Source organism: Salvelinus namaycush, chromosome 42 (assembly GCF_016432855.1).
Source record: "Salvelinus namaycush isolate Seneca chromosome 42, SaNama_1.0, whole genome shotgun sequence".
In the NCBI taxonomy this organism is placed as follows: domain Eukaryota; kingdom Metazoa; phylum Chordata; class Actinopteri; order Salmoniformes; family Salmonidae; genus Salvelinus; species Salvelinus namaycush.
This window is the reverse complement of record NC_052348.1, coordinates 17,593,780-17,613,792: the sequence shown is the minus strand read 5'-3', so window position 1 is coordinate 17,613,792 and position 20,013 is coordinate 17,593,780. Positions and strand designations below refer to the sequence as shown.

The 20,013-nt window shown below is 42.0% G+C and overlaps 2 protein-coding genes across 3 annotated transcripts; both read left to right on the top strand.

The window, feature by feature from the left end:
- Nucleotides 1–168: 168 nt before the first annotated feature.
- On the top strand, nucleotides 169–12,317 carry dnajb14 (DnaJ heat shock protein family (Hsp40) member B14). Of its 2 annotated transcripts, none has more exons than XM_038981707.1 (8): nucleotides 169–346; nucleotides 2,899–3,082; nucleotides 8,212–8,357; nucleotides 9,294–9,482; nucleotides 9,676–9,761; nucleotides 10,224–10,333; nucleotides 10,743–10,915; nucleotides 11,352–12,317. In XM_038981707.1, exons 1-8 carry the CDS (start codon nucleotides 214–216, stop codon nucleotides 11,474–11,476), a joined length of 1,146 nt encoding a protein of 381 aa, XP_038837635.1. In that variant the 5' UTR covers nucleotides 169–213; the 3' UTR covers nucleotides 11,477–12,317. The 2 variants fall into 2 exon arrangements, with proteins under 2 accessions (XP_038837635.1, XP_038837636.1); XM_038981708.1 differs by having other exon boundaries at nucleotides 10,743–10,985; nucleotides 11,352–11,466.
- A 1,185-nt stretch (nucleotides 12,318–13,502) lies between these two features.
- On the top strand, nucleotides 13,503–16,360 carry LOC120034930 (group XIIA secretory phospholipase A2-like). The gene is made up of 4 exons (XM_038981632.1): nucleotides 13,503–13,879; nucleotides 14,173–14,249; nucleotides 14,698–14,863; nucleotides 15,701–16,360. The coding sequence occupies exons 1-4, from the start codon at nucleotides 13,612–13,614 to the stop codon at nucleotides 15,817–15,819; spliced, it is 630 nt and encodes a 209-aa protein (XP_038837560.1). The 5' UTR covers nucleotides 13,503–13,611; the 3' UTR covers nucleotides 15,820–16,360.
- Nucleotides 16,361–20,013: the final 3,653 nt, after the last annotated feature.

The window sequence follows — 20,013 nt, the reverse complement described above, 5'->3', positions numbered from 1 at the left end:
GGTGGGGGGTTAAAGACATATCTAAATGTGTTGTATGAATACTATGAATTTAAATAATAACTTGATGTAAAAAAATAAAAATAAAAAGCTGTAGTAGCAGGGAGACAAATAAACGGCTCTTTCACCGATGCGATTCGGTTCACCAAAAAGATCCGTTCGTTCGCGAACTACCCATCACTACTGTCAGCTGAGAGCCGGGGGGGAGGAAGAAAGATGGAAGGGAACAGAGACGAAGCAGAAAAATGTATAAATATAGCCACTAAAGCTCTTGAAGCAGGAGACAAAGACAAAGCGGTGAAATTCTTAAACAAAGCAGAGAAGCTCTATCCAACCTACAAAGCGAAAGGTAAATATCTACGTTACCATATTTCAGTTCATTAGCCACGTTAGCTAGCCCGTTACACATTAAACACCTATTTAAAATACAATTTGGCAATTTGCCTTGGAATATTGTCACTTGCAATGCACGTATAATACGTAAACAAATAAATTATGAAATGGTTAAGTAACGTCATTAACGCGTTAAACTGCTCAGGGTAAAGGAAATAGTGACGTTTCTTTAAATTGCTAACTAACGTTAGCATGCTAACAGTATGTATACTATGTCGCTAACTAGTTGACGTTAGCCATTTCTTAGCCCATTTTGTTGATTTGATAAGGTTGACAAAATCCACTGTTAAATGTCTCATTTGACAAGCTATGTTTCATTTTATAGTTCTGTTTTAGCTCAGTGACGAATGTGGACCGGCTATGCTAACTAGCCAATTGGCAAAGCTATTACTAACTATAATTTACAAACTTTAGCTAGGCCAAATGAGCTAGCTAAATGTTGGATTGCCAACCAGTTCAGTTTTGCATTATGTGGTCAGTGGAACCAAGTTCCCAGTCTGGAATGTTATCGCCCCACATGTATGGTCTTTCTCTTTCGCAATAACAAGGTCAACTGACTAAGCAAGTGATGCCTATGCACCAGTAAGTTAGCCAGCTAGGGGTTGTCTCCAGTGTCCTCATGACAGAAATGTAATTTTAAAATTGGTATAAATGTAGGCCTGACACTAGCTTAGTAAGGGACTTGGCTAACTAGCCGGACACAAGTCATGCCTGGCTGTGGTTGTATTGATACATGAGGATGATCCAGCAGCTACCTCGGGCCGTAATCAATTGATCTGCTTATTGCTCTCAGCTGCCGCGATGTTTTGTAATTCATTGCTTTGTCTGTTGAAGTGTTTGTCTGTAATCACACACTTACGTTTGTGAGTGAATCGTGTGCTTGCATTATGGTCAATTGTGCAGCCTGCCAGCTACCATCATATTTAAAAGCTTCTGAAATTGTCAATACTAGTATGTCAGGCAGAAGGAGAGATATTTACCTTGTTATGAAGGTAAATGGCCAATTCCACAGCAGCCATATATAATAGAACACATATTAGCTGAACGATTGGCTGTGACAGTTGACAGCAATTATTCCTCATGTTGGCTAAACTCTCACATCATGCAGTTAAACATGACTGTTTACATTCACTAGGAACATTTAGTTGTAGTGAATACTCAAGGTTTGGTTAAATAGTGTTTATAATGGTCACCAAGGAGCTGGCTATAGCAGGCTATTCACCTCACTCAAAAAAACATTTGTTTGGTCATGTCCATGGGATACAGCAGGTTCCAACAGTACAGTGAAATGCTTACTTGCGAGCTCTTCCTCACCAATGCCTTATTCAATATCAAAAATGGAAGGAAATAGAAACGTGGCTGTCTCACATTCTCAGCAGAAGTTTTCTTTTTTGGAAATGGAGGTAATGTGGCTCTTGCAGGATGAGGTAAGGGGGTTTGTAGGGATTCCACTGTCAGAGCAGGTGAGGTAACGTGGCTCTTGCAGGATGAGGTAAGGGGGTTTGTAGGGATTCCACTGTCAGAGCAGATGAGGTACCGTGGCTCGTGCAGGATGAGGTTAGCGAGATGAACAGGCTTGTCCACCTCAATCCCTTAATTGAATGATTGACCCAGAGCTGAGGGAACAATGGTAGGCATTAGCTAAGGCTAAGCTGGGGGGCAGTGGGCCAGGGAAAACCAAATCATATTCACCTTTTAATTTCAGTTTTTATTTATTTCATTAACTCGCATCAAGAAAGAATAGTTGGATTCAAGGAGGATTCTGAGGATTCAAGATTGCATCTTGATAGAAGAAAAACAACCACCCTCTTCAGTTCAGTGTCATGCAATAATACATTTACTACTTCAACCATTAAGATGAGTATCTTTCCCGACATGTCAGTATTCTCACTCCGGCATGTCTATCCAACATAGTGTTCAGTTACCTGTGTAAACTTTCACATGAATTGTAGAGCTGTATTGCACAGTCTGGGTGCTGCCAGCGAGAACAGCGATGCACTAGGCAGTATACTCAGGCTGTTGCTTAGGCTGCTGCTGCAGTGGTCATGGGTAGACTGACACAGAGAGCTGCTTTGTGTCATTGGAAAAGCTTAGCACATTCTCATTGAGCAACCAGAGCTGGATATATTCGCCTGCGGCTCTCATGGAAGCATGACCAGATCTCCACTACAGCTCGTCTATGGAAGCCAACTGGATGCTGGGAACAATGTAACCTTAGTTTCTGTGTGTGAACCGCTGATGTTCCCTTGCATGGTGGTCTGACTTTCAAGAGCCTAGTGTTTCGCCTTGTAAGATTGAGTGCCAGTTTCCCGGAACCAGATTAAGGCTAGTCCTTGACTAAAAAAACACTTTCGATTGAAAATGAGAACGCTTTTTAGTCGAGGACCCGTCTTAATCTGGTTCTGTGAAATTTGCCCCTATGAGTTCTTTGAAGTGCTTAGCTTTGTCTCTCTTTCTGAATGTGCCACGTCATGCTTTGTTCTGTCTTCTCTCTCTCTTCCCTCCTAGCCTTGTTGGACACCTTGACGAGGAACGGCAGCTCTGCGGGGAATGGCGCGCACTGCAGACAGCGTACTACAGACAGCTCCTCAGAGAGCACCAAGGCCCGGGCTGGTGGGCAGGACCAAGAGGCCGGAGGGGGCGAGCCCAGCACCAAGGGCTTCACCAAGGACCAGGTGGAGGGAGTGCAGAGGTGAGTAGGAGGCTTTTGACTTCTTTTCCACTTGATTGCTCACTCCCGTAATCTATTTGGGATTGGCGATCTGTTTGTAAAATCTCTGTTTTGCTCTCTTGCCCTCCGTCCTCCCTGACGGCCGTATGGTACGGTCCTCTGTCCCACTTCTCATGTGTGCAGCAGGCAGACCTGTGTGTGCGTAGTTGTGTTGCTTCACTCTGGTGCATTCTCATGTGGCGATTAGGGAGGGAGGGCCACTTTCAGCCTGGTTGGGGTTGTGGGTATCACTCGACCCTGAGTTTTTATAGCCAATGGGGAATTTAGGAGACTGACACATTTGGGTTTTCTTTTTCGTTTGGCTAACTGTTAAGATGAGGAAATGGTGGATTGTAAAATTCCCTTACTCACCTGAATTTCCTGTTGCATATATGTCAAATAGATCATAAGTTACATTTTTTATAACCTGATGGTGGTTCTTCCCACAACAGGAAATTGATAAGGATCTGTCACACGTCACGTGAGCATGCTTTCACACAAATCAGATGTATTTTAGATGAAACTTAAAGTATATCCTTCGCACCAAAAATAACTAACCCACTTACTCGGTGTCATTCTGTCTCAATCGAGGGACCATTAGTCAATGCTTTATGCTTGACATTCTGACAGTAGCTAACCCTTACTAGCCTAATCCCCTAGTCTTTTACCATGGTAAGACCCCCATGCCTTACGCCTGGGCTCTGAAATCCATGTCCTCTCAAACCCTTTTACTAGCCTGTGGATCAGGAGTCTCCAACCTTTTCTAGCATGAGAGCTATTTTAAAAAAAAATCAACATCTCAAGGTGCATTTTATTTTCTAGCTATCAAATGGGCACATTCTTCTCTCCCCTGCAACTCTTCCCAGGTCCTTAGTGTACAAGAGAAAGTAGTGTTCCATGTTTTCTGTCAATATTTCTGGTAAAATAATTAAGCAATAAGGGCTGAGGAGGTGTGGTATGTGGCGAATATACCACGGCTAAGGACTGTTCTTAGCACGACGCAACGTGGAGTGTCTGGACATAGCCCTTAGCCATGGTATATTGGCCATATACTGCAAACCCCCAACAGTAAAAATACATCTTTTTGTATACTTTCTGATATACCACGGCTTTCAGTCAATCAGCATTCAGGGCTCAAACCACCCAGTTTATAATGGTTAATAAACAACTCTAAGGGGGGCCCTAAAATCTGCGATTCCGACTATTTCCCCCAAATTATCTTCTCAGTTAAATTTTTCAATCTTAAAATTACTATTGTTCATAGAGAACTAACGGAATGGGATGTTCTGAGTCCATGTCAATGCTTAAATCACATCGCAAGACAATATTAAAAAAATTGTAATTGCGCGTCTGGCCCTTTTAATTATGCATCTAGTGATTGAGGAATATGCCATCTGACGTGCCGGTCTAGCGTACTGCTAATTTCATGGCAAAGTTTGCAAATGACAAATAATAGATACAAATGATATACTTAGTCATGATATACTTTTGATTTGAACATGTAGATAGGTAGCCTAGCCTACAAAACTAAAACTATTTCATTTATGGATCAAGCCTTAGCAGATTCTGATCTTTGCATTTAACATTTAAATGAAGGTTTTGGGGATGGTATTTATGGCAACCCACAAGACAGTTATGACATTAACTGTTTACACATGGAGTGATAAACACACGCACCACACAGACACACAGGCAATATTGCTGGAAATTAATTGGCAGATATTGTCTTATTTTAAGAAAATTGTGCATAATCAGTAGTGCCAATAGTGGATAATCAGGGGTGGGATAATGTTGCGTGGATTAGATAGTATCTGGGAGTTTACGGTGTCTGATACTTGTGAGATTTGTTTGACAGTTTGCGGTGGAACACGTGAAAATTGCTTGTACTTTCAGAATTGTTTGGCGAGGTACTCGTAGGTGGGCTGCGAGCCACTGGTAGCTCACTATAGACCTGTTGGAGACCCCTGCTGTGGATTATATAAAGTCAAGTGATGTCAAACGATCAATTGTGTCCAGAAGACCATCCTGGTTTAAAGCCGTGGTATTCAAAGTCTGGGTCGGTGTAGTTTTCCTTCCCTTTTTTTTTTATGGGGGGACTAACAATTAAGAGTACAGATTATTGTATGGGACAATATACAAATGTTGATGAGAATCATTTGAAAAATACAATTTTACTGAGTAAATATACGTATTTCATTTTTAATAAGAGTTGAGAACGCTATGAATTAAAGATTATTTCGTTGATGTAAAAATTAGATATTTTAGATTTGGGGTGGGGGGGGGGGGGGGGGGGTTTGTGAAATGTTAAAATAGGCTATGGTTTAAATGCCAGGATGTTATACTCATTTCGGCTCATCTAGTTGCGTTCGATGCACACCTTTCCACTATACGTTGGAAGAGGTGGGCTGCAAGGGATTGGCAACTTGAAGAGAACTAGGGCCTAACAAAGCTACTTAATTGGGAAGATGCTAAATAGCGAAGCTACTGCGTGGTGTTCAAATGTAGGCTAAGTAGTGTTTGTACTCCTTAAAATGATCACGAGTATTGCATTGTAGGCTACGTCTTTGAAAACGGAAGTGTTTTTTAAAATCTTTTTTGGGAGGGGGTGTGGAATTTCTGTCTTCTCAGTTTCATGTTTTCTTGGCCATCGTCAGCGCTATTAAACTAAATAATAAACCGTCTTTTGATTTGTCAGTGTCTACACTAGGGACTAGGGATGTGGCTGCGTTATTGATGTCATGTTAATCAGGCCTTTTGATTTGAACATAGAGATAGGTAGCCTAGCCTACAAAACTACAACTATTTATGGATCAAGCCTTCGAAGTCATTCTGATCTTGTTCCCAATGATCAGTGCTTTAGCTTATGTTGCTGTCCAGTGGTTCTGAATTTGCGATACACCCGACTGTATGTCTTTTTTCCCCCTGTTTTTTTTCTCCTTCTGTTCAATAGCCTTTTGATTTGAACACTGAGTTCTTGTGTGTGTACTACGCTATTTGATTTAATTTATATATGCTACAGCACTTTGATTTCACTAATAAATATTTTGAAATTGAACCAAATGATCGGTTTCTGTCTTCAGTCCGTTTTAAATGAGAGATGGCTATATCATATGTCACTCATTCCATGGAGGGCCGAGTGACTGGGTTTTCACTTCTCCCTTGTACTTGATTAATTAATGTCACTGATTAGTAAGGAACTCCACTCACCTGGTTGTCCAGGTCTTAATTCAACAAAAACCAGCAGACACTAGGCTATAAATGGAGTGAGTTATACACCACTGGGCTATATGGTCTACTGCAGTATAGGTTGAATGTGATAGGCCTACTGAGGCTGGTTATAGAGAGACTATAACTCCATTCCTGATTAGAGAAATTAATCAAATTGGAAATGAGCTATTATCATGCTGGTTAATGTGATGCATTTCTGTTGAATTTGGAAAAATCGACCCACATGCAGCCCCACCCACTCGGCCAATCAGTAGCCGGTACTGTGTTGCGGCCGTGGCACACTGCACACTTTTTACTGAACGGTACGTGCTAAATAGTATGTAGTTAGCTAGTATGGGTCTTTGGCCACTGATTGTTGTTGGACCCTGAGTCCAACAACTAGAATGATCTCCCTTGAGAGTTCTTGTTTAACACCTCTCTTTCTGTGTCACTGTTGCATCACTGCTGTCCCCATAGGCCAGGGTAGGTGACTGGGAGCTCTGAGCGACTGATGTCCCTGGTGAACAGAAGTGTTGCTAATAATGGGCAGAGTGTAGCCTAGGCCTCCACCACCTTCCCCTAGCGAGGTCGTCTGACGGTAGTTAGATGGTTCTATTGGGCTCCATGTTTTGTTTTCTCTAGCATCTTTGTTTCATTAATTAACCCTGCAGTTGACCTACAGGATCACTCATAATCCCCCAGTCCAGTGTGGTGTACTGGGGGGCTTAAACTTCTCTACTGTACTATGAGCCAGCCAACAACACACTTTTATGTAGGGAAGGCTGCTGTTGAAACACTTACTCAGCTCAACATTTTGGAGTTGGGTTTAAAGTTGAATCCTGCGGAATATTTGCAGTGTTTGCAGAGCTAATGACAGCAGACGGGTTGTCTGTGTATTTGTATGCGAGTCTTTCATGGCAGAGCTGTTTGGGTGGCTTGTTGTGGTCGGCTTTGCGCCATTGGTGATGTGTGGGGACCGTTAATCAACTGCTCAATGAGAACACTGCAGTGTTCTACACACCATGCTATCGCTATGGGAACCTCGGACTCGGCAAGGTGCCCATAAGGCCAGTGAGAGAGGGGAAGGGAGAGGGACTGAGAGAGTGAGACAAAAGAGCTGTGACACATCTCGTTATGGTAACACTCACATAGTGCTTGGTAGGCCTGACCAACATCTAGTCCCATTGTGAAGAGCGTAAGACAATATGTTTGTTTACTAAGATGCTGTGTTTATGTTTAGAGACTAACCTGTAATTTGTTAAAACAGGCCTACATGCAGCGTAGGGTTTAACCTCAATTGAAAGGTACACAGTGACATCAGCATATATTTGATTATTCTAATTGAATGTTAATGTAACAGTCTGGCAAGTATCTCAGGTGGTTCTCCTTGGAGACTGGAGGCAATCTCTCTTCTGCAGGTCATGCAATCGACTCTGTGTATTGCGTTTGAACTCTCCTGCTCTGTTCTGCCACCAGTGTTGATTTGCCCTCTTGTGGTTTCAAATGGTACTCCAGGAGCACAGTTTTCTAAACCCAGAGGCTCAACATTGCGAGACTTCCTGGAACTCTTGCAAAACAGACCAACTTACCAGAAGTAAAAATTCTTCACTTGGATGTTAATTTTCTCTAAATCTAAAGGCACAACCTAGATACTTTCCAAACACTAGTTCTTCAAGCAAAAAATATCCATTAGAGGTTTTTTGTCTTGCTTTTGGGCCAAATGTGATCTGTGCTACAACCCTCATGATGAATCAGATCCACTGCATTGTAATAAACTAGATCTATATCTGTTTCCTGGACATGTGTTAACATAGCCCTGATGAATCACTCACTGTAATCTCTCTTCTTAAAGGATAAAGACGTGTAAGGACTACTAGTAGCATTGTAATAAACTCTCTCTCCAGGATAAAGCGGTGTAAGGATTACTATGAAGTCCTGGGCACCAGTAAGGAGGCCAATGAGGAGGAGCTGAAGAAAGCCTACAGGAAACTAGCACTCAAGTTCCACCCAGACAAAAACCAAGCCCCCGGAGCTACAGAGGCCTTCAAAAGTAAGAAGTTTCACATGCATTGTTTTTGTGTTCGGTGCCAATCACATTTATTTAGTTGTAATGTAGACAACAGGTCTTCACGGATCCACCCGTACCCGATTTCGGGACCCGGGCGAGTCCGGAACCAGAATTCAAAATAATGTCACTGGTCTGGGTTGGATATGATTGACTCGGGTATGTGTCATTTTAACCGACTTGTCCTTAAGGTACAAATCCAAACGCGACTGCTGCAGTAGAGGGAGCGAAATTGTATAATTTATGCTGCTGCTCTTGTTTTCACGAGTGGCGAGTGTAGGTTGTTGGCCAATCATTAGTCATCAGTGGCAATGGGCTATAGCCGTAGAGCCTTGCTCCGTGTGTGGAAAAAGAGAGGAGATATCTAATCAATGGAAGATGGAATTAAAATGATGGCGTTAAAGGAGAAGAATAGGCTACAGCAACCAAGAACCAATAGGTAGGCAGGCTGCTACTTATCAGAATTGTTTGTAACTGTAAGATCAGGAAGCGTATGCACTGCAGCCTCAGCCTAGCTTCTCCTGGTTTGATGCAGTCAAGACAGGCACTACGTACTCATATTTGATGATAAATAACTGAGCTATGGCAGCTATTAGTCTACTATAGCGCCAGTCAGCTTGGTTGGTTGCTGTCTCTCCCTCCCTCTCCCACCTGCTAGAACGCTCTCACTCACTCGGCTCTGGTTAATAAAGGAGCTTTAAAAAATGACTTCTTCTGCTTCCCTCACTGATCGGACCGGGTCTGGAACAAGTGAGCCACTCGTCCCTACAGCATTGTTAGCAGTGTAAATTTGACCTGCCATCCCCCCTGACGTGAAGTTTGCTGATCAGTGTAAAATGGGCATCGGCTCTGAGCCAATGTCTCCTTTTTTGCTGACTTAATGCGACACTTATTGACACAAGTGTGTTGTGGTTCTAACAGAGATCGGCAATGCCTACGCCGTGCTTAGCAACCCAGACAAGAGAAAGCAGTATGACCTCACGGGGGCGGAGGAGCCTACCAGCCCTGGCCACGCCCACAGCCAAGGGTTTGACTTCCACCGGGGCTTCGAGGCCGACATCACTCCCGAGGACCTCTTCAACATGTTCTTCGGAGGAGGATTCCCCTCTTGTAAGAGACAAGCATACATTTTGAAGTTAATTTCATCAAGTGGTTGCAGAGTTTGTCTCAATGTTTAATAAACAAGTCTTAATTCATTACATCAATTAAGTACAATTGTCTTGCTCAAACATGAATGTTTATTAAATGAGTATTGTATTGCAAGTCTTCGCCGAGTCACTAACAGGGTACCTCCTCTCCACAGCGGCTGCCCACACGTTCACCAACGGCAGAGCGCGATACAGCCAGCAGACGGACCAAAGACGGGAGAGAGCAGAGGAGAGGGGAGAGGTATGCATGTCTGGCATCTACACTGCCAGATGTATACTGTGACTGTAAATATAATACCTAGTGAGTCTGGGATAACTTCAGGTCAGACTTCCATAGCAGACCCCCCTCTACAAGCTATGGGAGTCTTGGCAGCATATTGCAGGCTCTGTTTTAGTGAAGGACACAACTGTTCCAGCCTTGACTGGGATGAGCTCTAGTTAATATCGGTGTGCTGCATAGTAAAGCAGGAAAAGTGCAAAGTCACTATCAGGACAGTACATGTCTTAACATATTAAATGGTAATATATGCCATTTAGCTGACTCTTTTGTCCCAAGCAGCTTATTCATTTGTGTATATAGTTTACCAATGGGTGGGCCCGGGAATCAAACGACTTATCCTGCCGTTGCAAGCGCTATGCTCTACCTCCTGAGCTGCAGGACAAAATAGTGTATGTTTAGTGATTTTTGTAATCTGTTGTCCAGGGAGGGTTCTCCATGTTTATCCAGCTGATACCCATCGTTGTACTGATCCTGGTGTCCATCTTGAGCCAACTGATGGTGTCTACTCCCCCCTACAGCCTCTACTCCAGACCGTACGTACACACACACACACACTGGGGTCGTGCTCAGTATGGCGCACGGCACTTAAAGGTTTTGCAACAGAAAATGAAAATCTGTGTTCCTATTGGATACATCATGCGTTTAGGTGGTACCACTCTGTTTCAAAACGTTTTCTCCCACCTGAACACGACCCAGGCCTATTATTCTGTACCACTGCTCCACATGCTCGGTGCTGAAAAATACTGTCAAATGGTGACATGGTAGGTGTATGTAACGGACACACCTACCAGTAAAGTACTGAAGCATTTATTGTGTGCGTTTGATCATTCCCATTGCCTCTCTTCACCTGGTATAAAGATAGGACATATAAAAAGAACTGTAGATCTAGCTGTTATCAGAACAGCCATATGTAACCTGATGCCTGTCCTCTGTCCTCTCCAGGTCCACGGGGCAGACGGTGAAACGGCAGACGGAGAACCTGCGTGTAGATTACTACGTCAACAGAGACTTCAAGAGGGAGTACAAGGGCTCCAATCTGCAGAAGATCGAGAAGAACGTGGAGGAGGACTACGTGTCTAATGTCAGAAACAACTGCTGGAAGGAGAGGCAGACGAGTAGGTGTCCATCATGCCTCTATTAGTTGGGCGGTATCCAGATGTTCATACCGTCTCTGTATCATACCAGGTATTACCAGAAGTATTAAAACAATTTAGGCAACAGGGATCTTGATCCAGGAGGAGATTGAATATCTCTGCTGTAATCTTGTCACGTAGCTAGCAAGTTAGAAAACCGAATGCATAGCTGGAGCTCTGAGCTGGATATAATTTATTTGATACAGATTTCTTAGTTATAAGCAGTGACGTAGCACGTAGCCCCTGCAGGGTATAATTACAGTGAGGACTTCAATCAAATGATGTGAAGCAATACAAGTACTCCTACAAAACACGCATTCATTTCCTATTTTGTGACGAAAGCATTCCCTCGACGTAGCTTAGTGTGACATGGTTGATATTGACTGACTCTTCTGTTCATCTCTCCCTTCTCTCTCAGAAACGGACTTGCTGTATGCTGCTAAGGTCTACAGGGACGACCGCCTGCGTAAGAAGGCTGAGCTGATGACCATGGATAACTGCAAGGAGCTGGACAGACTAAATGACCTGTTCAGGGGGGGCTGAGCCCGCCTGAAGCCGCAGGCTCCCACAGGACGCTTTTAGAAGAGATATATGAATAGATATATGTATGTAAATGTTGTTATTTTTAAGGAAAAACCATGGAGATGAAAAGGAGGAAAAATATAAAAATAATTAGCCTTACCGTTGAAGTTGTAAGTTGTTCCCATCCCTCCCCCAGTACCCATCCTTCCATCTTCCTCACCACCCCCTCCTCCCTGGGAACTGCCTTGCTGCATCTCAATGAACCAACTGAAGAATAGACCAACCTCCCAAAACACTTGAGAACACAACCTCTTTCTCTTCTATCTTTGCTTGTCTTTTTGTGTTTTCTGGAAATAAGAACCCACTCTGGAAATGAACACTGACTGGAAAAGCAGAAGGCATTGTGGTGGTGCCTCTTGAGTATTGAAGCGCCAAGCATTCTGCTCTAACAAGCAAATCACAATCTTCACTCTAGATAACTACTTCACCTTCTTGACTTAAACAAGATTTTTAGGCTCATCTGGAGATGCTGCCTTCCTTCCAATCCCTACATTAGCAGTGCTAGTATTGTGAGGAACCCGGAGAATGCTTCCTAGCTACCACAGTGGAACCCACAGTGGAACCTTCTGTGGAGTTCCATGGACCTTGAAGTTCATTCCGCAGATGAAGAAATGACCACGGTCTCACTTTAACTTTTTTGGCTTGGGGAAAAAATGTGAAGTTGGAACCATAATCTTCATCAATTGTTGTACATTTTTCATTTGGAATGTTTGAAAATTTATGGAGTTATTTAAGTAGAAAAACAAGGTTTTTCTTCATTGCTCGGTTAATCATTTGAATAAACAATAAATTATTACCAGAAGCAGTTTTGATTTGTTTCGAGCACAAGAGCATGTGCAATTGTGCGTATGAAACTGATGGTAGGGCAGGTTAAACACCCTTTGAAAATGTGTGAATAGTACTCAGACTGTAGGCCTATTCTCTCCACATAATATTCTCCCTGGCATACAGATCCATTACTCTATTAGTAGTTTGTATACAGTCTCACTTTCGTTTTGCAGGAAGCCTTATTCTCAACCTAATAGTGCCTCACCATGTTTATGAGGCTTGTAAAAGATGTGTTCACATGGATTTGTATGGCTACATGCTCCAGCTTGGTACCCAAACTGGTCGGTACTGTGATTCATAAAACTGCAATGCAACTGAACAAGTCTACTAGAAAGGGGAATTTGCTGTTTTTCCTGGAAGTCCTTGTGAACTGTAGTGGTGTTTCTGAAAAATACCTAGTGTATAGGCAGTGATTATCACTTGTATTGATTAATATCAGTGGTGGGAAAAGTACTCCATTGTCATACTTGAGTAAGGGTAACGATACCTTTAATAGAACATTTCAAAAGAAAGTCACCCAGTGAAATACTACTAAGTATTTGGTTTTAAAAGTAAATGGTTTTAAATGTATCAAAAGTAAATGGAACTGCTAAAATGTACTTAAGTAGTAATAGTATAAACCACTTCAAATGCTGTATATTAAGCAAACCAGACGGTACAATTTTCTTGCTTTTTTAAAATTGACAGATAACCGGGCACACTCGGACATTTTCAAAAAGGAAGCGTTTGTGTTTAGTGAGTCTGCCAGATCAGAAGCAGTAGGGGTGACAAGGGATGTTCTCTTGATGTGTGTGAATTGGACCATTTTCCTGTCAAAATGTAACAAGTACTTTTGGGTGTCACGGAAAATGTATGGAGTAAAAGGTACATTATTTTCTTTAGAAATGTAAATGTTAAAGTACAGATACCCCCCAAAAAACGACTTAAGTAAAAATACTTGAAAGTACTACACTGATTAATATTGCCTTAAAACAAAACAAGACAATTTCTCAGTAAAAATCAAATCAGTCATGAATATACATTTGTTCGTGGCATGCATGAACTTTGAACATCTGTGGGCGATGAGTGACCACGTGTACTATAAGTGCAAATGTATCTATTGTCACTGATAGGCTTATTGCTGTCACGTGACTAATCCCATAACCCGGAAAGGGAATTGCATGACAGGCAATTTGTTGACATCGAATAGGACCTATAGTGTAACATTTGGGAAAGTGTGGAATGATTTTCTACCGACGTTTGGTGCAGTCATTTAACTTTGGATTCACATGCCGACCAATTGCAACTATTTGCTAGCATCCGGTGCTGTCATCATGCATCATAACAGTTGCATCCCGGTTTTTCTCGTTGGCTTACTATCTTTCTATGGATTTCTGAGCTGTGTGTCTTCATGTAGTAAGGAACCTGAAACACCGGACTGGCGAATGACTTTAAAAACCATTCGCAATGGGATCCATAACATTGACAAATACCTCAACGTTGCTCTGGACTTATTTGGAGGACGAGATGGACTGTGTCTCTATGAATGCAGCGATGGTAAGGTCTCTCAGGCCACACACACAGTCAATACTCGTTGGTAATGGAAATAAAACATGGCCATAACTACTTTGCTTATTATGCAGACAAGCCATTTATTAAAAAGATCAGTTGAAAGTGATTATGTTCCACAAACAAAGCAGATAAGCACCACTGTAGCTATCTTGAGTTGTAAACCATTAAACTGGTACAGTGCCACCCCCAACACACTCTGTAGTCTCTCTGAACAGGTTGTCTCTCAACAAGACTAAAGAAGAACTCTGAACACCTCTACCTTTGCTCTTTCCTTGCAGGTTACAAACCAGAACCCCGGCCTGGTTACAAACCAACCCCACCCAATGGATGTGGGTCACCCCTGTTCGGATTCCAGGTGAGCTAGTGTCATGTATGACTTTGATCTATAGCAGTGGTCTTCCCTATTAGTCCTGTGGGGGGCACAGTGTGTGCAGACTGTTGTCCCAGTCCAGCACTAACCCACCTGATTTATCAACTCATGGTTTTTATGATTAGCAGAGACCTGTGTTTCAGACAGTGAAGCCTGCACACACTATAGTGTATTGCTATAGCGGCGGCTCTTCAGGACCAGTAACGAAGACCCCCCCCCCCCACACACACACACAAAAAATTGTTAATTTTATTGTCACATACCCGGATATGTGCAGTGAAATGTGTTGTTTTACAGGGTCAGCCATAGTAGTGCGGCTCCCCTGTACGGCGACCACTGTTTATAGGAATGTTATTACACCTGTCATATTATATGTTGCATTGAATATTTGTGAGCATTGATCTAATGGTCAACTCTTTTGTCTACTCTACAGTTTGACATCGGCATCCCGTCCTTGACCAAGTGCTGTAACCAGCACGACCGTTGCTATGACACCTGTAACCGTGATAAACACGACTGTGACGATGAGTTCCAGGAATGCCTGGAGACCATCTGTAGGAGATTACAGAAGATGTTGGGACTGGCCCAGAGTGTCCAAGGTAAGATGACAACTGGGTTGTGTTCATTAGGGCATGCAACAGAAAGCGTTTTACAACGGAACACGACAATGAGTGTTTCTTATTGTAGTTCCTGCCAGTTTCAGTCTGTTTTCTTCCATGTGATGTCTAATGAACACCACCCTGATTTATGTATTGACAAGCTCTCAGTGTTGAACACAGAGCAGGACTTGACTCAAGCATTCCTCACAGTTATTTCAATAATGTGTCCACCATCTTGTAGCCTAGTTAAATCATACTGAATGCCGCACTCACCATTGTCAATTGTTTCACTTCACTGGTGAGTTCAGCATTCAGTCTGGTTTAACCAGTCTAACAATGTTGCTGGTGCGGAAGATCATACAACTCTTCCATATTAGGGCATGCAACAGAAAACGGGTGGTTCAAGTCCTGAATGCTGATTGGCTGAAAGCCGTGGTATATCATACCGTATACCACGGGTATGAAAAAACATTGTATTTTTACTGCACCTATTAAGTTGGTAACCAGTTTATAATAGCAATAAGTCACCTTGGGGGTTTGTTGTATATGGCCAATATACCACGGCTAAAGGCTGCATCCAGACACTCTGTGTTGCGTCGTGCGTAAGAACAGCCCTTAGCCGTGGTATATTGGCCATATACCACACCCCCTCGTGCCATATTGCTTAATTATAGTACTGCAATGTTGAGGGAGCTAGCACAAGCATTTCACTGCACCTTTTATACCTGCTGTAAACTGTGCACGTGACAAATAACATTTTATATTGATTCATTTTTCTGTGTGTTTCATATGTCTGTATAACATGATCAACTCGTGTTTCCATGTCTCTCTATACAGCGTGTGAGAATACTGTGACCCTGCTGTTTGAGGCTGTCATGCACATGGGCTGTAAACCTTACATGGACAGCCAGAGAGACTCCTGCATATGCAAATTTGAAGTCAAGAGGGATCTATGAGCTGCCATCCAGAGGGGATTCTGGAATAGTCAAGCCACCAGAGAAACACTGAAGTAAATAGTGTACCTCGGGATAGAGCTGTGGAAGTTTCCATTGATAACAATGTGCTAAGCCTTGTGAAGGGGCCTGGATGTGCTCTCAATGAATGAGCGTTGGGTGATCTGAGATTTAAAATCGCTATTTGATCATTTTGTAGAATTGTTCTCCTATGCAAAGGTTGTTTAGTAGTTGTCATGTATGTAATTTGTTTGTTCTGCCACACATATATATGAAGTATCAATTAAGAGAGAATATGAATGTTTATAAAAGGTAAGAAGACATTGAAAGACAAATGTATGACTACAAGCACATAATGATACAGTGATGAGGGTAATGGCTACATTATATTGCCCAGTAAGTGTATTGTTTTGGCTACTTTTTAATGATTTATATTAAATGTGTAAATAGGCTGATAAATGAATGTACACAACATGGTTTACCTGTTGATGGAGTGTTGCCCCAGTGGTTATGTTGTAGTTAAATTAAATGTTTGGAAAACCCCCGCTGTTCCATGCTTTTATTTTTGTTTTGTTGTTTGAGCTTTGTTGAGCTTGCCTCATTCACAGACATGCATACGGAAACATGCATTTTGTTTTTACAGTATCCCTATGTATAATGTCCAAAGATGTGTGTGTATATACTGCGTTGAAAATGGGAGAGTTCGTTTTGCATGGCCCGGTGCCTCGTGTGAGGAGGAGTAAATATTTTTAGACCATTCCATTGGTCCTTCAATGAAATCTTCACCCGCCCGGGGCATCGTGCCATGCAAAACGAACTGGCCCATTGAAATAGAGTTCTGCGCGGTACTGATTAATTCAGCCCGCTTCTGCTCGCACCCTCAGCTTTTAATACCTCATCCGCTGGCTTTCTATCCGACTCTCAGCCGCTACCGCAAGAACCGATCCCAAACCCAACCGAAGTCCAGCAATATTATTTTAGGCGAATGTGACGCATCTATCTCATTTGCCAGCCATGGTCGCAGCAATTTTGCGACCTATGTAAGCAATATCAAAATGCGCAAAATGAACCTAAGAAATAGTTTAAATTACAAGAGATTCTCACGTGGCCCATTATATTAGGTTATCGGTATTACTGCGCTATATCAACCAATAGGCTAGAAGCAATTTGATTAGAGCAGTTGGGACACTTGCACTTTCTCTTGAGCTACGTTTTATAGCCTCGGTTTTAGGAGTAGGACGATTTTCAGACAGTGACACACACTTTTTCTTATTATCTACTTCACTTGCTTTGGCAATGTTAACATATGTTTCCCATGCCAATAAAGCCCTTTACTTTGAATTGATCAATATATATTTCAGGGCAATGTAGTAAACTATAGCCAACTCATATTTAGGAAGTAGCCTACATTGATTGCCTTGGAAAGATAACTGCCTCGGGCTTCTCCGCCCATGCATAGGCTATATAGACTGCTTTATTTCGTATGTGTGGTTACTGAATATGAGGCAGCAAGAACGATGAGAGCGGACACTTGTACATTCTCTTGAACTACGTTTTGCATATAGGATATAGCCTACCTTTTAGGAGGATAATTTGCAGGCAGAGACAAATAAATGGGTAATTAATATTTATTGAAAATGAAACGTTCGCTCACAATGGTAGCCTATCCGCGCGTTACGCCTTTTCAATAATTTTTTATTATTGCACCTTGACTAACGTTGGTTGAGCGTCCACCACTTATTTCCATTATCAATACCCTATTTATTTACAGACACTGTAGTAAACCGTAGTCTAATATTTAATGTAATTTTCTTGAAAAGACAACTGCCACTTGATTCTCCTCCCACGCATAGGCAGCCTACTCTATTTCATTGAGACCAGACTATAATCTCTCGGCGACTAATTCTTGTGGAAACGGCGAGAATCTGTCAATGTTGATGTAGGATTATGTGGTTATAAACAACATTGAGGGGTTCAATTAATCTGCCGGGCGCCAGACTATGCGTGTTTTTTACTGGGTGAAAGTTCATTGCGTTTGTTTTGGAACCGGCCTGCCTCCAGGGCGTGAGACAGGTGCCCGGTTCAAAGCCCACGGAGAAATCCGCTCAAAACAAAAGTCACGTAATTAGCACGTGGAGTAAAGAGTACGGTTCTGTGTTTTCACATGTAAAAGTGATTTATTTTGACAAAACAGCATTATCTGCTTTCCCAATTGAAAACTAGTTTGAAAATGCAAACATATTTTGAATGGAAAAGAGATGTATGCCTGTGTATGTTTCTGGATGATGCACCATGCTGCCTTGTTGACAGAGCGGCACAGACGACTGTTTGACTTGAAAAAGGGCACTCATCCCTTAGTGCTTTTGACAATTCACGTCAAAGGACATACACCGAGGCCCCGCGGTTCACCATTATTTATTTTTTATTTAACCTTTATTTAACCAGGAAAAACCCATTGAGACCCAGAGTCGCCTTTTCAAGGGATACCTGGCCGAGAAGGCAGCAACAATCAATACATTACAGAATTAAAACATACAACAATACAATACAACAATATGATCCAGCCCCCCCAAAAAACATTTACACTCCTCTGTAACAGAGTCTCCATTCAACATTTTAAATTCATTCAGTGGCACTAACATATCTAGATGAAGTATGCATTGTAGACTATACCATGCCTCTGGTGCACAAGACGAGAAGGTAGTCTTGCTTAATACTGCAAATGTCCTGGGGACTTTAAGTAGGTAGCCTAGTGGTTAGAGCGTTGGGCCAGTACCCTAAAGGTTGCTAGATTGAATCCCAGAGTTGACAAGGTAAAAATCTGTCATTCTGGCCCTGAACAAGGCAGTTAACTCACTGTTCCTAGGCCGTCATTGTAAATAAGAATTTGTTCTTAACTGACTTGCCTAGTTAAATAAATGTTTAAAAAAAAAAGTAGCAACCGAGATGAAGAGGGAGTTTACACAAAAGGGTTTAGTAGATGAACACTTACATATAATCAATCCTCCCAGTAGTTTCTGGTTTTGTTTTGTTGTTGTTGTTTATTTGGACAAATCAGGATTGTGCATAAAGTGACAATCAGCAGTTACATAATTTTTTTTAACTTATAAATGAATGATATGCACACATTGATTCTTGAAGAATAGGCTATAATTTATAAATGCATCATGAACTTAGTTCAACTGGCATACAACATCAAAACCCCAATTATAAGCTTGTTTTACTGCAATGTTTGTAAACAAAGAAAATGTTAAACAATTAGCCTACTGCAGCCTCAAAACATGGTTTGAACTATAATGTTGATGCAAGGCTGATCAGTCCTTGCATCCATAGCTCTGTCTATGATTTAGAGAGAGGTTACATTCCCCAAGCTCCATCCCTCAGCGTTTTACTGACAACCGCTTTGTTATTGTTTCGACTGCTGCTTTAACTGGTGCAGGGGTTTTCAAGACCCTGTGTGGACGATAAACGGTTTCCACTAGATTCAACAGCCACAAAATCTAAATGGTTTGTATCGTTTAAAAAAAAGATTTTTGGCCATGATTAACACTGGCTAAATTAGCGGAGGGAGGGTTTTGGCCAAGATCCATAACGAAAAAGACATTACAGACAAAATACTTTATAATTTACATAAAGTTAAAACCATTAACGTGTGTGTGTGTGTGTGTGTGTGTGTGTGTGTCTGTGTGTGTGTGTGTGTGTGTGTGTGTGTGTGTGTGTGTGTGTGTGTGTGTGTCTGTGTGTGTGTGTGTGTGTGTGTGTGTGTGTGTGTGTGTGTGTGTGTGTGTGTGTGTGTGTGTGTGTGTGTGTGTGTGTGTGTGTGTGTGTGTGTGTGTGTGTGCGCGCAACGATATTAGCGGAAGGAGGGTTTTGGCCGAGTTTCCATTTGTGAGATTCATTCAATGAATCAGGGACAATATGGATAAGGTAACTTCAGAGAAAGCTATCTAATTAGACATGTCTATATATACACTGAGTGTAAAAACATTTTGCCCTCAGAATAGCCTCAATTCGCACAGCAAATTCATTGTCAATTAGGCTATTATTAGAATCTTTTTTATGTTGTCACAATTACATGGCTGCTTTTTAACAGACGGGAATCCCAGCTTTCCAACGGTGCATATTTATTTAGGCTATCTACAGCGCCTTTGGAAAGGCGAAAACAACATGAATGGTAGTTAGCTATATTTTCCTAGC